At 40.9% G+C, this 16,812-nt stretch overlaps 1 protein-coding gene across 1 annotated transcript; it reads left to right on the forward strand.

Moving 5' to 3' along the window:
* Positions 1-11,145: 11,145 nt before the first annotated feature.
* On the forward strand, positions 11,146-15,439 carry Phlda1 (pleckstrin homology like domain family A member 1). The gene is made up of 2 exons (XM_008843367.3): positions 11,146-12,398; positions 12,795-15,439. Exon 1 carries the CDS (start codon positions 11,161-11,163, stop codon positions 12,370-12,372), a length of 1,212 nt encoding a protein of 403 aa, XP_008841589.1. The 5' UTR covers positions 11,146-11,160; the 3' UTR covers positions 12,373-12,398; positions 12,795-15,439.
* The last annotated feature ends 1,373 nt before the right edge of the window (positions 15,440-16,812 follow it).

Consider the following 16,812-nt stretch of genomic DNA (forward strand, 5'->3'; position numbering starts at 1 on the left):
GAAATATGTAATTTGAAATCCTTAATAAAATTGGATCTAATTTTATAAAATACTGGTGACATTTGAATTTTTTACAAATACATATATATATATATATAAATCTTTTTTTTTTTTTTTAAGATTGGAGAGCTGTCTAGCTATTCTGTACTTAGACCACTATGATCTATTATAAATCTACAAATTTTGAGAGATCCTTCCTAGACCTGCTAAGTTTGTTATATGAAGAGCAGACGTTACATAGTTGGTAACTGATTTTATTCTTGTCTGTAATCAATTTTTTTAGACAATTCTGAATTTGCATTCTTAGTTTTTAGCTTTAAACATTGAGCCTATTCACTTACTGTCAAGAAATTCTCTTTTTTTTTTCTTCAAGAAATGGTAAAATCCTATGGAGTTCTTTATAAACAACTCTGAGGAATCTCATGATCATCTAAGTCTGGTAGTGGAGCAGAGAGCAGTTCCACACATGACTAGTTGCTTAATCCAGATGTCTGAAAGTTGTTTCTGCAGTTTCTTAGGATTCTGTGTAGTTTACTAAAGCAGTATTAATGCTAACTATTCTTGATAGGAAAATACCTTAGTTTAGAAACAGTGAGTTGGTAACTAAGAAAAATGGGATTCTACCTCTTTCTTTTTGAGCTTATTTAACAAATTCACATGAAAGGAGAAATTAGCTCTGATAGAAATATTTGTATTCTGTGGCAAAGTTAGAGTGATTAGTGTATGAAACCCCTGAGATTTATGAATTAGCAGTGTTTATATTATTGTTGGTAAGAGAGTATGGATTTGTGGATTTATCTGAGTTGCAGCCTATTCCCATTAAAATTACTTACTGACAAAACTTAACTGTTTGTGAAAACCTTAATCTTTCTGTGCAGAAATATTAAACCTAATATTCAAATATTTGAGTGCTGTGATTTCAGGATTTGGTTTAAAAACTTAGTTCATTTTTATTGGTTAGTCTAATGAATTTTAGCCTTTATATTTTTAACCTAATATTTATATTTTAAACCTAATATTTCAGATGTACAGAATATATGATTTAGAAGAAGCATAATTTATAGGAATGTCAGAAAACATGCATATGCTAATTTAGTCTTTTAAAATCTGCTCTTGTATATATTCTTGATAATTATGAAGTCAGTTTTGTTTTGAAAGTATTATTAATTTAGGTAACTCACCACTTAAAGCACTAAGTCTCTCATCCCTGAAAAGACAATATACATGGCAATTGTGAAGCTCACAGATGTGTGCTGGTGTGGGGTTTGTGTGTGTGTTTGCTTCCCAAATCCAGACATTAAAATTACCTGGATTAAAAAGCCAAGTTCTTGAACTAATTAAGGTTTATTATGTGACTTTAGAGAAATGGGATCATATTTGTTAGTATATGAAGTTCTTTAAAGATGTGTGCCAGAGGTTTTAATGAATTTCTTTCCAAACAGCAGTATACTGTGAATCTTACTTCCTTTATTTGACATTCTACTGTGGTTTCATGTTTTTTACTTTAAAAATAAGTCATTGAAAAATTAAATATCAAAGGGAAAATGAGGTATAACAATTTGTTGGCAGGAAATGGGTCATTAATCCACGTTAAATTACCCTATTTGAAGCTCCTGGTAAATCTGCTTAAAAGCAATGCTTTTAAATTTCTCATGTTTTAAACTTAAAATGAAAAGGAGCTAGGACTAACTTCAAAAATGCTTGTGCCAGCTGGGCATGGTGGTACAGGCCTTTAGTCCCAGCCCTCTGAGATGGAAGGCAGCCTGGTTTACATAGCAAGTTCCAAGCCAGTTGTGGCTATAGGGAGGCCCAATTTTTTTTTTGTTTTTGTTTTTGTTTTTTTTGTTTGTTTTAAAAAGGCAAGTGCTGAAATAACAGATTAATGGCAGTGGGTTGGTAAAATAAAAACTTAAGGAAAGCATTAGCAGACTAGGAATCTCTGAAGTTCAATTAGAGGAGCCAAACTAACAAAGTGGTAGCTAGGCATTGGATAAGAGATCATTTGAAATAAGCTGTAGGGGCTAATTAGAACCTAAGAATGATCCCAGGGTCTTATATAAGAAGTTGAGGAGGACCTAAAGTGACTAGAGTAGGGGTGCAGTGCAGCACAAGTGGTGAGCTAGGTGAGGTTAGAGCTGGTTATGGTGACTCATGACTAATCCCAGCAACTCAGGGCTGAGGCAGGAGGATTTTACTCGCTGTGTTTTAGCAAGAGGAAGTTATAGATTGAAGTTTATGTTGGTATTTGGGGGTAATCTTTGTGGATACTGCAACTTTTCTCTGGCTCTGAAATTATAATAGCTGAAAGCAATTCCTGTGTATTCTTGCACTTGACATTTTACAACATTTATTCAGTATCCTCATGTGCATACAGTCTCTGTTTTTCCCTGAATTGCTTGACAACATTGTACAGAATGTAGTTAACCACTTCAATGCCATATTTTTCCAATATGAGGACATTCAGCCACTAATTGTCAGAAACAAGAAGTCTTAAAATGTAGTTACATAATTCAGTTTGATAATTACATTGTCTCTGATTTGATTGGTAGTGTCTGTGTGCTTTAAGTACTTAACGTTAAAGCTCAGAAAGGTTTTCTAGGCTTACCATATGCCTTTCTTCTTCCAGCCATGGAACAAGCTAGTTCTCAAGGATCATCCTTCATTTCTTACAGTGAAGCAAAGTGTTACCTAGAAACTCTCCCTCCTTTCATAGAATGGGAAATGCTATTTAGAAATGAAGCCAAGTGCTCGGTAGCTTTTTCTTGGGTTAAGGTGTAGAAAATAAAATATTAAATGCATACTGAATGAAGCTCAGTCCCAACAAAAAAGGATTTTAAGATGAATTCATTGTTCCAACTAGGAACAGTTCCTCTGTTAATATGCTATGAACAAAAATTGAAAAGATTTAACTTTTTAATTTCATTTTATGTGTATGAGTATTGCTATCTATAGTTTCAAACTCTGCTAAGCTTAGAAAACATCACTCTTAAAATTTTATTACTTTTATTTTATGGATGTATTGCCTGCATGTATGTAAGTGCACTCGTGTCATACAGTGCCAGTGGGTGTCAGAAGAGGGTGCCATATCCACTGGAACTAGAGTTAATGGATGGTTGTTAGCCACCATGTGAGTGCTGGAAAGTGAACTTGGGTCCTCTGCAAGCAGCCAGTTCTTTTAACTGCTGAGCCATCTCTCCAGTACCATTAAAAAACATCACTTTTAGAAATAACGTTTTCATATGGTGATTGCAGTGTTTTTTTTGTTTGTTTTGTTTTGTTTTTGCTTTTGGTAGTTTCCAGAAAAGATTTAAAGAAAACTAAAGGAAATTTTTAAAAAGTTAAAATTCAATTTCTTGTGCTTCACATTTTTCACTATCCTTCAGCCTAACATTTATCTGGGTCCCTGGACTTGACAGATATTCTGAGGTGCCTATCTGTCTTGATCAGATTTGATTTTAGACTTGGATTAAGCCAGTCTATGCATTTCAAAACTAGAGACCAGGTCTCTTGTCTTTGCTATTCAGTTGGCTGAGTGAGCCTGGAACCTTGAGCAGCTATCAGCATTCCAGCTACCTTGCCTTTGTACTGTCTCAGCCTCCATTCTGTTTCCTGCCTCTGGCTTTTATATATATGTTATTACTTCAACATAGTGTCATTTCCTTGAAGTTGGTTCTTCAGTTCTGGACTGGCTCTACCAGGTCAAGTCCTTCTTGCTTACTAATGGATTTCCCAGCTTCAAGCACTGGTCTTGAAACATGGAAAGTGTGTGTCCCAACTCCTTGCAATGTATTAATTATATTCCTGTTAGCACTGTATTATTTTTCTGTTGCTGTGATAAAATTTCATAACCAAGGCAACTTAAATAGAAGAATTTATTTGCCTTATGGTCAGAGGAATAGGCGTCCATCATACCATGGTGAGGAGGTGTGGCAGCAGAGGTGGCCAGAACAAAAAATGGAATGTGTTCAAACAGGCACAGGAAGCAGAGAGAATGGCAGTGGGATAGATAAAGCTGTAAACTCTCAAAACTTGCCCCAGTTACATGCTTTCTTCAGTAAGACTACCTCCTAGGGATGAAATGACCTTCCCCAAACAGTATCACCTACTGTCCAAGTGTTCAAATATTTAAGCCTGTGTGGGACACCACATTTAAACCATCACATGCCATGTAAGAACTTAAAACCATTCTCCTCCAGTCTCTAGGATATTCTAAGCTCTTTGGTTGTGTTCATGTTCCTATGTACTAGTTTGAAAAAAACTGCTAAAACCAGCAAAGCTAAACTGTATATCCTGTAAGCAGCAATGAGACCATGAAGGGTGGACTTTTTAGCACCTATTTGTTTTTGCTGGTTGTATTGGAAATGAGCCTATTCAGATTTAATAAGAGGCCGTGACTACTTGCTGAAGGTGTGGTTAAGATTGGAAAAGTGAGCAACTGCTGTCAGACGGTGTAATGTGTATTTTTTAAAACAAGGGTAAATTTCCATATTAAAATTATGGGAATCTTACTGAGTTATGTACCTGGACAACCACCTTGGGACCAAGTTACAGCATTCTTTTCTGTAATTTTTATGACACAAGCCAAGTACAGCATGACATAATGTTGAATGTTCTAGGCTTAGAAGTATACCTTGGAGCTAATCCTGGCATTTCATTCCTTGGGGAAGGGGAGTTTCCATGGTTGTGCTTTTTGTCATTGGCACATTGCTTTATTACAGATGTCTGCTGGACTCTAAATGTCATGCTCAGGTTCTGAGTAACAAGGCAGGTGGCTTGTTGGCATTCAGCTTCCTTGAAAGGGGTGCATTTGGTTGGTGCTTAAGAGTGTTCCCAGGAGGCTGGTAGTTACAGTAGGCCTAAGCATGTTTGCCATTTGGAGCAAACATGCTGAGTTTGGTAGGAATTAGGAAAAGAGTTCATAATGACCACTATAGCTGCTGTATAGATTGAAGAAATCTACTTGATCAAGGATGGCCTGGAATACAAGTGACTACATTTAAGAATCAAGTATAGATTGAAGAAATCTACTTGATCAAGGATGGCCTGGAATACAAGTGACTACATTTAAGAATCAAGTGAATATGTCTGGAAAGGGAAATTTAGGAATAAAAGCCTAAATGATGAATTAAGATGAGTCCATGATTTTAATCTGAGACTTGTCACTGTGTCTTACATAACTGTCAGAACCATGTTTACACAAATAAGGTTGAAATAGTGAGAAAATGTACATAGAATCTCAATAAAAGCAAAAACCATTACATGTTTGGCAATTTCCAGTTCTTAAGGGGTATAACTGGCTTCTTAGAATTATGAGATGAAACTATTTTGTCGCTAACTAGGTTTGCCTTTTCTGGCACTTTTAGTTACAGAACCTTACTGCAGGAAGATTTCTTGAGTACTCAGTAAAAAAAATAATTGTCTTTTGGGGCCTGGCCGCCCAGCTGTCTTGTTATTTTTTCTTAAGGGTGATCAGTAACTATAAAATTAAATGGTGTCTATTTTCAGGCTACCTGCTGTGGTTAATGTAAACATGACAAAGGAGGGAGTTATCCTTGGAATCTGTTTTGCCCCAATGTAGTAGGAGCATTGACTTGGTTTAAGTAGAAGTGGGTTTAGAAGAAGAAATGAGGTGTTCATGGTCTCAGTGCAAGGCAGAAAATTGGCTGGGTCAATGCCCAGACTAAGCAATTCACCAATCCCATTGTCCCATTGCCTTTCTTTTTGCTGCTTTTGAAAGGCTTACATGCCAAAAGAATTGAACTTGAATGGTTGCTGCCTTGTGACACCATAGTGGTTCTTTTTGGCCTTCTTGAATTGCCTCCCTTAAGTTTTCAATTAAGGGCTAAGTGTGAAATCTCCAGTCTGTCGGCTTCAGTACTTTTCATTTGGTACTCCTGTCTAGTCCATCACTGGACTCCCTGTTAAGCATCTTCAGTAAAATGTCTTCAGATTGTTTGCTCTGTTACAAAAGCATTTCCACTAGTCATCTACCTTCATTGTAAATGCTGTCAGTGGACAATGATGAACATTGGAGATCTTGAGGATCTAGTGAAGTAAAATTTGGTGTCTACTGATCAAAATTTGAAGGGAAATATGAGCAAGGAACCAACCTGAAGAAACCCAAGGTGAGATTTAAACTGTTTTGGTGAACAGGTTACATACAGGATTTGGGAGAGTAAATCAGGCAGTGAGCATAAACTATGTGGATAGAGTTTGGGTAAGATTTCATGGAAGGGGGCTGAAGACCGACCAACTTGAGTTTCTAGCACCAGGTCTAGCAGCTCTCAACTGCCTGTAACTCCAGTTACAGGTTTCTCATGCCCTCTATTGCCCCCTCTAGGCACTTGCACATACATATGGCAAGCATACAAATTTTTTAAAGGAAGATTGCAGCTGGGTGTGGAGATGCATGCCTTTAATCCCAGCACTTGGGAGGCAGAAGCAGGTGGATCTCTGAGATAGAGGCCAGCCTGGTCTACATAGCAGAGTTCCAGGCCAGCTGGGGCTACAGGAACACCCTGCCTCGAAAAGGCAAAGAGAAAAAAAAGTTGCATGGAAGAAGGACTTGGAGTCTCCCAGTGGGGTGGGAAGGAAGGTGATTTTCTCAAGTACTCAGGCATAAAGGTGGATTAAAGATGTTAGCTCACGGGTACAGTGCTTGCCTAACAAGGCGCCGGGTTCCAGCACCACAAGAAAAGGGGAAAGCAGAGATGGTACATCAGAATGGTTGGTCAGTTGGGTCATTTGACAAGTATGAGAAATAACTTGAAATAGGCTGTTAATATAAGTGATTAGCCATGCTTGGTCCATAACTGAAATGCTGTGTGTGTGTATGGTTCTGGGGAGCAAACCCACAGCTTCGTACTATAGGAACTTAATAAGATGGAATTACATCTCCAGCCTTGCAATACTGAACACATGAGCACCAAGCACCCTTCCTGGACTTGATATTCAGCTGTGCTACTCAAGTTGATCACTAGGGGGCATCAGTTAATCATATACTGCAAAAAGCCACAGACCTAATCGTAGATTTGTAATGAAAAGTTGTGTGACCTTTTCAAGTCGAGGCATTTGGAAGTTAGAAATATATTTTGAGTAATATTTCAGAAAATGAAATGATTGAGAAGTCCAATTTGTACTATGAACATGGGACTATTTGGTTGTGTTTTAGACATGAGGCTGACCTGACATTTTCATGGGGTAACAGCTGTTTTGTTTTTTTGGTCTTTTTGAGACAGGGTCTCCCTGTTGCCCCAGCTGGCGTGGAACTCGCTAGCCTTGAACTCATCTGTCTTTACCTCCTGAAAGCTGGGATTAAATAAATTCTCTTAAAACAGAGTCGTATGTAATCCAGGCTGGCCTCACACTTGATTGAAGGAATGCACCACCACACCCACCGGGGTGACAGCTTTTAACTGCCTATTTTTGTTTTTTGGCTGGCCTGAAACTCGCCACCATCCTGTTCTAGCCTCCAGAGGGCTGAGATTTCAGATATGAGCACCAGGCAAGTTCTAGTAACTGTCTTTATGCCAGCATTGGTTAGTGGACTTTAAGTAAAAATATATTTTATTAGTCCAGTTTCATTAATTTAGCATAGAGAAAAAATTATTATGCACATTATGTTGAGGGGTCACTGGTGCCTGCTTGGTAAGTACCTTCACCCACTGAGCCATCTTGCCAGTCCTTATTACCATTTTAATTACTCTTACAATGGGGTGCTAATTTATATAAATACCTTGCAATATTGCTCAGAAAAAGATGGGTAGGATTCAATTTAGATGACATTTATAAAATAAGATTCAGAGAGGCTTAGCATGTGTAGTAGTCACTAGACTATATACCAAATGTATAGTGGTGTGACAAAATTTCACTTTTTGAGGCACATTCTGTAGCCTAGACTGGCCTTGAACTCAACAATAATCCTTCGGCCTTCTGGGTGCTAATACAAGTACAAGCCACCATGCTTCATGATCCTTGCCTTAAATGGTTTCTATTCCAGTAAGAAAAGGAACAGAAACAATAAGCATAATAGATTCACTGCTATGTTGGGAGGTAATGCATACTATAGGAAAAATTAACAGGAAACCTGCCGGCTTGAGTTGTAGAGTGATCAAAAAGGCTACATACACTGAGAAAGTGGTGAAAGCAGTATAGACCAAAGGTAAATTCGGGGAGACAGGAGACACTGCAGTAACCCAGAAGGGGGTTGATGATGATTAGGGCTGGATAGTGATGGGAGTTAATAAGCTCCAGGTATAGTTTGAAGACAAACCAACCGAATCTAAATGTGAGCTGGATATTGAGGGGGAAAATCACAAGGCAGGGATGCTTCGAATATTTGCAGTCCTACAATAGAGCTACTGCATGTTTGAATAGTTTTGTTAGTGAAAATATATCGATATGTAAACCTTTCTGGAAAGCAAGGTTTGCGTTCACAGCAGAACACAGCTTGTGGGTAGTGCTGATCTGTAGCTTATACCCCACCTTTGTGTTCCCATTCCTGTTGGGAACATTCCTAGGTGTAAAAAGCTCCCTACGCATTTAAACTGTCCGGATCCCTTACACATCTGTATACTGTGTTAATGCATCCATTCCCTGTGGAGACCAATTAGGTAGGGTATATGGAGTCCTAAGTGAGAATGGAATGAGCCCATGTTCTAGATAGACTTTTTTTTTGACTGAAGTACAGTCCTAAAGCTCAGGGCTTTGGATAAGCTACTCTGAGCTATTATAAACCCCTACTGAACTAATTGCAACCAAGAATTCTTTTTGTATATTTAATGATTCTTCTCTGTATTTTAATGTTTTTTTTTTCAGTTCTTTTATTGTTTTAAATAAAAGCCCTATGAACCCTGCTTCCTGTGGCAGAATCACTTTTGTTAACTATAAAGGAATGTCCTCACTTATTAATAAGAGTTTCCTTCCAGGCATTTGCTGTTTTTTAATTTCAGTAGTCTTTGGTTCTTCAGCAGTAAGGAGTTGGATGTACCAGACAGGCAGACAAGAGAATGGTATCCTTGAAGACAAAGAAGAGCCGTCAAAGAGAAATGGGGAACTGCCATAATGCTGCCATATGGCTATTTCAACTTTATTAAAGCAAGTTTAGTACCTAGTTTTCTAAACGTTTAACGGGCATTTGTGAGTGTTCATTACATGTGCAGCCAAATATTTTTAATGGTTATTTCCTGCAATGCATTTCTGTCATCTTACCTCCGCGTTCTTTTAAAAAAAAAAAAAAAAGGTATAGCCAGTTCAGTGAGGTGGTGGTGGCTGTTGAAATAAACTGAGAGCAGAATTGTAATCTACAAACTTCTTAAACTAAGATTTCCAGTAATCAAGTTCATTGTGATCAGTGAAGGTACTGTGTGGACTTAGCGGTTCACAAAAATACTAATTGTGAAATAGCCAAAGGGAAATTGCTAGTTTTAAAGTCTGTAGTTAGGATTAAGTGGATGTTTCTGAAATTATGAATTAAAAATGCTGTTGAAGCATTTTCAAACAATTTTGGAAAATAGTGAGCTTGTTATATCCTGTAAATACAGATTAGATAACACCAAATGTACTTGTTTCCCCTAAGAAAATAGTTTAAGCTTCTGGGTTAAGGTCGCCCCCAGTTTAGTTTGGATTTCTATATGAAATGTCTATTAGCTATACCTGGGCTTCAGATAGAGACTGACAGATTTGAAGTATCCATTCCAAATGAACTAAAGAATGTCATTCCGTTAAAAAGATGAACAGCTGGTCATGTAGAAACTCCCTGGAATGTTCACTTGTCCGACAAAGACAAGGAAAGAAGAAACTAAAATGTTGGGTATAAAGCTTGTCAGTAGTGGGAATTACAAATCTATACATAGATATACACTGACACTGTACGTGTATAATCTTAGTGGAAATCTTTACACAGTTCTACTTGTCTACTGAAAAACTTAACTAGGAAAGCCCGAGATCCGGCCAAATTCATTTTAGTGGGATTCAGGATTGGATTTGGAAGTCCCGTTTTATCAGACTACCTTCGATGAAGAGTCAAGACCCTTGTTTTTAAAAGACATCTTCGTGTTAACTATGGGATTAAGCTCGAATTTCTTAGACTGGCACACAAAGGATTTTACTATCTTAGTTCTCCAAGCTTACCTTTCACTTTCTTTGTTCTAGCTCTGTAACTAAACAGAAGCACCAAACTCCTTGCTGCTTGGGTACAGCAGCAGCCCTTACCCTGATCAGTTAATTTGTCCATTCCTGGTGTGTCATTAGAACATACTTGGGGCTCCCACTTGTAGTTGAGTTTCTCAAACGGGGCTAGATCTCTGTTTATGTCTTTTTTTTTTTCGGTCTTATTAGGAAGCAGCGTCTCTGTAAAATGTTTAAATGTAGATGTGAAAGTGGACCCTCTCTGAGTCAAACTCCAAAACAGATGCGAAAAGGCTGAAGCGTGGATCTCCCAGGGCCGGACATCTCCCGGGTTTGTGTTATGGTTAAGTTGGGTTACGGTTCTCAGAGGCGTCCTGGACTGCATGATCTGATGAAGAACGAGGCCTGAGAGTTTGTGTGGAAGGCTGGGCTGGGATTGGCCTGTGCTTTCGGGTCAAGGAAAAAATAAAGTCGATTCTACCTGAAGTGGGTCCACCATTCTCTCCCTGCCACTATACCAAAGCCGACAGATGGTAACCTCATTTTGATTTAGCTAATTCTCTCCAGGAAGCTATTAATGACGGTGAACAAAAAAGTACGATGCATTCTAGGGCTTTGTGTCCTAAGACATTGACGCAGGCGTCGGAAGGAGTCACACCGCGGAACTTGGTGGTCCCCGAGCCTCTTTCGCAGCCTCCCGGGTGCTCCAGGGCCGGGCCACCGGTTCTTCCAATCCGAGACAACCCTGCATTCCCGTCGCTGCTACCCGCCCCCGCAGCCTCAGCCTTGGATTTTCAGCCAGGGAGGGGCGGACGTGGGGATGGCCTTTCGGCTCTCTGGCGTCGGCACTTGTCTCCAGGCAGCCGGGAAGACATCAGCGACCCACGGGTGGAGAGCAGTTTCCAAAGCTCCGCCACCCGCATCTTCCGGAAGAGCTACGCGGAACGCGGTGGGCGGGGCCGGGGAGGAGGGGGTGTGGCCAGGGCGGCGGGGGCGGGGCCGGCCGGCCGGCTCTGGGAAGGCCCTAAGTTAATGAGGCGTGTGCCGGCCCGCGAGCGCGTCTCGGAGCTGGGCTTTCCCTGGCGGTGCGGGCGCCAGGAGCCGCCTTTTCCGCTGGGTGTCACTCGGGGGTGGGGAGGGTGGCCCATTGAAAAGCGCCGCGAGGGGACCCGGCCGGTGCCCTTCAGTGAGCGCTCGGTGGAGGAAGGTACCGAGCAGCTAGCTCGCGGCTCCGGGACCTGGTGGCGCATCCGGACACGGCTGCCCCTCTGCCGGGACCCCGAGCCGTCGCCGCTCTGCCTGCTGCGAGTCAGCCTTCTCTGCGCGCTCCGGGCGGGCGTCCGCGGGAGCCGCTGGGGAGAGGACGGCGCGCGGCTGCTGCTGTTGCCCCCAGCCCGGGCTGCTGGAAGCGGAGAGGCCGAGCCCAGCGGCAGTGCCCCTTATGCCGGAAGGATGCTGGAGAGTAGCGGTTGCAAGGCGCTGAAGGAAGGCGTTCTGGAGAAGCGCAGCGACGGGTTGCTGCAGCTGTGGAAGAAAAAGTGCTGCATCCTCACCGAGGAAGGGCTGCTGCTCATCCCGCCCAAGCAGTTGCAACACCAGCAGCAACAGCAACAGCCTGGGCAGGGGACAGCTGAACCGTCCCAACCCAGCGGCCCCGCTGTCGCTGGCCTTGAGCCACCAGTCAAGCTCAAGGAATTGCACTTTTCCAACATGAAGACCGTGGACTGCGTGGAACGCAAGGGCAAGTATATGTACTTCACCGTGGTGATGGCGGAGGGCAAAGAGATCGACTTTCGGTGCCCCCAGGACCAGGGCTGGAACGCAGAGATCACGTTGCAGATGGTGCAGTACAAAAATCGTCAGGCCATCCTGGCGGTCAAGTCTACGCGGCAGAAGCAGCAGCACCTGGTCCAGCAGCAGCAGCCTCCGCAGCCCCAGCCCCAGCCTCAACCCCAGCCCCTGCCCCAGTCTCAGCCTCAGTCGCAGATCCCGCCCCAGCCCCAGCCCCAGCCCCAGCCCCAGCTCCAGTCCCAGCCTCAGGCTCAACTCCAACCCAAGTCTCAGCCCCAGCAGCTCCACCCCTACTCGCATGCTCATCCTCATCCTCATCCGCACCCACACCCGCACCCACACTCTCACCCTCATCCGCACCAACTACCGCACGCGCACCAGCCATCGCACTCGCAGCAGCATACTCAGCCTCACGGCCACCGGCTTCTCCGCAGCACCTCCAACTCTGCCTGAAGAGGGCAGCACCCGGGCCAGACAAGGTAAGATCCAGCCAGCTTGGGATGCCTAGAAAATGGGTCGGCGCGGTTGTTGGGAAGAATAGGAACCTCTTTTACGGGTTCGGCTTTCTGGTGACATGAGAAATCGTTCCAGGTTTCTGGAAAGGTGGAAAGATAGGCGAGCTGAAGCTAGTAGAGGATGGGTGGAGAGGGGAGGACAGAGTATCTCAGGCAGGAATCGAGGCACCGTGGACCACCTACCCGCCTATCCACACCGCCCCTGGTCACTAGCATACACCCCAGGGCCGTTTAATTGTGTGCCACCTCACCAAGGCGGCGACCAGGTGCGCTTCTGAACACGCTTTGTCCTTCAGGCTGACTCACAACTTGGGCTTGGATTCTGAGCCACCTATTTTATTCGGTTTCATTTCTTTCCAGGTTTTGAGAACTTGAGGAAGTTGAGAGCATTTCTGTTTTCCTCACTTGGATCAAAACAGTCTCTCCACCCTGAACAAGTAGTTTGGACATCACCCGGCTGATAACTTGCGATTCCTCTTAGTTTTCTGCGTCTTCTTCATCACCGTGCAGGAAGCGATTTTTGAGTCAAGAAGACTTTATTTATGAACCTTTGAAAGGATCTAATATAGCGGACCTTCTAGGAGCAATTTATGTACTGTAATTTTATTTTAATGTATTTTGGTTTATGATTATTTATTAGTTTTTTTTTAATGCTGTTCTAAGACATTTCTGAATGTAGGCCATTTTCCAAAAAAGAAGCTTTATTTTCAGAAACCTAAGTAAGTTCTAATCTTGGAAAAGAAAAAGAAAAGGGGTGGTGAAGGGGAAAACACATTAAAAAATCGATTCCATATTCATAGGGCATTTCCAGAAAGTCTGACTCTCATTGTTAAGCCAGGTGGTTGAAATTAAACTGATATTTTTAAATTTTTTTAGATTTCTTTCTTAGATACATAGTATGTACAGAAGTTTTTAAAAAGCTCAGAATTGTATAACTAATGAAACTCATGCTCAAGAGCAAGTTTTTCTAAAAGAAAATCAGTAGTAGTGATACTGGATTTCAAAGCATTTTAACTGTAATCCAGCTGATGACAGGATACTGGGCCTTGATTATGGAACAAACTGGGTCTGTTGTGGGACGTTTAATGAATCCTTTTGGAACTGAGAGCATGACTAAAGAGTGGCAGGCCCTGGGGTTCAATCTCTAGCATCCCCCCAAGGTCATTTTGACTGATATATGAATATGAATGCATTAGTTGTTTCTGTTTAAAAATGTAGTGGAGGTGGGGAGGATGAATTTATTTGAGAGTTGTTATGCCCCAGTTCAGACCCCAGTACCCTTCCAGTTCAGACCCCAGTGCCAAGAGCTTTGCATACTTGACTTGGACCACATTTTCTTAGCCTTTAACTTTGTTTTAGAAGCACTCTGAAAAAAATCTCATAGTTGAAAATAATTTGTAAATATTTCGAAGGACTATGAGTCATAACCTTTTAATTTTCATAATGAAAGTAATAAGCAGAGAAATCAGCTCTTTTCTCTTTATTGCTCTGAGAGAAATTTGAGTGTGACATGTTTTGGTTAGGCTAAACTCAGAAATGGAAGAAGGAAGGACTTAGAATAAGCAGTAGATTTTCAGTAAGAAAACAACCTAGGCTTGTTTGAGTGGCCGCTTGTTCAGGAGACTGAGAGGGGTGGGGGAAGAGGATGTGCCTTTAAAGGTAGAACAAACCCTCTTCTGTGTTAAAAATCCAAAGGATGGTCAAAATCCACAAGGGCAGGTGCTGCTTAACTGTAGAAGTCCCAGATACCAAATCCTCCTGGGACCGAAAATCACTTCCTATCTCTGTGGCTTTCCTGACAGGTCTGTGTTTACCATTGTCCCTTTCATCGTGTCTTGATCAGTATTTTTCCAGCATCCAAATTGAAATGCCGTTTTCAAGAACTGACATGTCTTTATTCACCTTCTGTTCAGAAAGGAGATTCAGTAAAACTTAAATGATGCAGTTTTGAAGTCATAATTTAGCCAAAAGTTACAGAAAAGAATTAGAGCTTAAGCAAATGACAAGAAAACCTAGGAGAATTTCCACTTTCAGGACTATTTAGTATGCAGTTGTGAAAATATACTGCCAAGATTTAAAAGATAGTATGTATATATGACAGCTCAGAGAGCCAGAGTCAAACATTTAAGTTTGATTTGGTTTCCTTAGAACTATTTTTCTGCCTCTGACTGAATGCCCCAAATAGTATTGTAGTTTATACATGCAGGCAGGTCATGGTAACCCCAGATAACCTATAGCTCTTTCCAACTGGAGGCTTTTTCTTCTAAATTCATGTATTATAAAAAAATAAAAATAAAACCTTTACCAAATAACTTGAAACTGAAGATTGATGTAGGTTTTTAAGAGGCATGTCTATTATTGGATTACATGCAGAGCTGGGTAATATCATTGTTAAAAACAATATGCCCAGGCTCTGTCTTTGTTGCTAGAATTTTTTTTTTTTTTTTACTTACAATAGCCGTGGCCACCAGAATCATGGTTTCTTGTCTTTTCATAGCCCTTATTTCTGCTGTGATGTTGTTGCTGTTGTTTGTTTTTGAGACAAGGTCTTCTTGTAGCCCCAGCAGGCCTGGAACTCACTATGTACACCAGGCTGGCCTTGAGCTCACAGAGATCCGCCTGCCACTGCCTTCTGAGTGCTGGGATTAAAGGCATGTTATCCCATGCTACCACGTCCAGTTTAAAATTGTTTTAATACTCTGAAATTAGTTTAATATTTCTTCCAGAGGCTCCAGGTGGGGAGACCAAGTATGTTCAACAAAACAAAAGACAGACATACATCATTTCATATCTTGATGGCTTGATTCTGCCTATAAGAAAATAATACAAAGAGCCTAAGGTGATGTGAAGCCTGACAAAGCAGTTACATGGAAAAGTGTAGAAATACTTTTAGCCCAAGAAAAAGAACAAAAGGGCAGGTCTAATTAAAAAACAAATCCCTCTGAAACAAACCTGAAATATAAAAGCTGAAAAATTAAAAGGGCCCATCTTTAAACTGAATTTTGCCACCAGCTTCCTAACAGCTCATTCACTATTTGTTGGTACAAATAAATGACTGAAAGAAGGAAAAATGTATGCAACTCCTCAGCTCCAGAAGGTGGATTCACTTGCCTCACAGAGTATTCCTTTTATTTGCTCTCATGTTTCCTGAGACAACCAGTTCAGGTTGACTGAACACGGAGCACAGGGATGTTTTGGGGTATACTTTCTTAGCAGAAATCAGCTTAGATCTGCTTATGCTCCGAGGTCAGGGAATAAGTGTTCATGAGGTCCTTTCTGAGTGCTTATCTTCAGTGAGCAAGCTAGGATTCTCTAAGCTTGTATGATTCAAACTTTCATTTTAATTCACATTTTTCTAATGATGGTTATAAAGAAAGCTATACATGTTGCTTAAAGGAGTTTCTTCCACATGTAAACACTGTTAAGAAATCTGGCTGATGTTGAAAGGCCTGTGTTGGCTCTTTTTTTTTTTTTTTTTTTTTTTTGGTACACGTACACCAAAATGTATTTCTTTTAAAAAGCTCTGATTTTAAATCTGATACGAAGTATGTTTGCTTCCTGTCTGTGAATTCAAACATGTCACTCATTTTCTGTTCATAGAGGAAGTGATATAGTTTAGTTTGGTTGCAGGTGTTATTTTTTCAGGACAGACTTAGAAGAAGGGCCTAAGATTTGAATGAACAAACAGCAATTCCATAGATCACAGAGCTGTGTGGGATGAAGATAGGTCTGTGAACATTTGTTTGTTTCTTTTCCTATTAATTCAAACTAATTGAGTTTTGCTCTTAATAAATACCTTCAGCAGAATAAATTTTAAGTTTGGGAATTACAGATAACTGATATTGAATCCATTAAATTAATGATTCTTTCAAGACAAATACACATATTTCCTTAAAGTAACCTAAGATATGTTCGTTGGAAAAGTACATTGGATGGATTTTTAAGAATAGTTTTTAAATTCTTTTTATTTTATTATTATTATTTAGTCTTTTTGAGACAAGGTCTCTCTATAGCCCCAGCTGGCCTGGAACTCACAGAGATCAGTCTACCTCTGCCTCCCCAGTGCTGAGATTCAATAAATTCTCTTTCTTAAGACAGAGTCATATGTAATCCAGGCTGGCCTCACACTTGATATGTGCCTGAGGATGACTTTGATTCTTTTTCCTCTACTTCCAAGGTGCTGGGAATACAGGTGTCCACTGCTACTTAGTGTTTGTTTGATGCTGGAGATCTAACACAGGGCCTTGTGCATCTAGGCAGACACCACCAACTGAGCCACATCCCCAATCTTATTTTTTAAATTCTTGACCTACTTTGAAGGGTGAATTTTTTTTTAATTTTATTTTTCATTTATTTGAATTTTTAAAATTTTTATTTA

The sequence above is a fragment of the Nannospalax galili genome, unplaced genomic scaffold (genome assembly GCF_000622305.1).
Source record: "Nannospalax galili isolate Female #2095 unplaced genomic scaffold, S.galili_v1.0 scaffold720, whole genome shotgun sequence".
Lineage (NCBI taxonomy): Eukaryota > Metazoa > Chordata > Mammalia > Rodentia > Spalacidae > Nannospalax > Nannospalax galili.

Excerpts from the sequence above, each read along its gene's own strand:
- Phlda1 (XM_008843367.3), top strand. The coding sequence starts at position 11,161 with ATGAGGCGTGTGCCGGCCCGCGAGCGCGTCTCGGAGCTGGGCTTTCCC.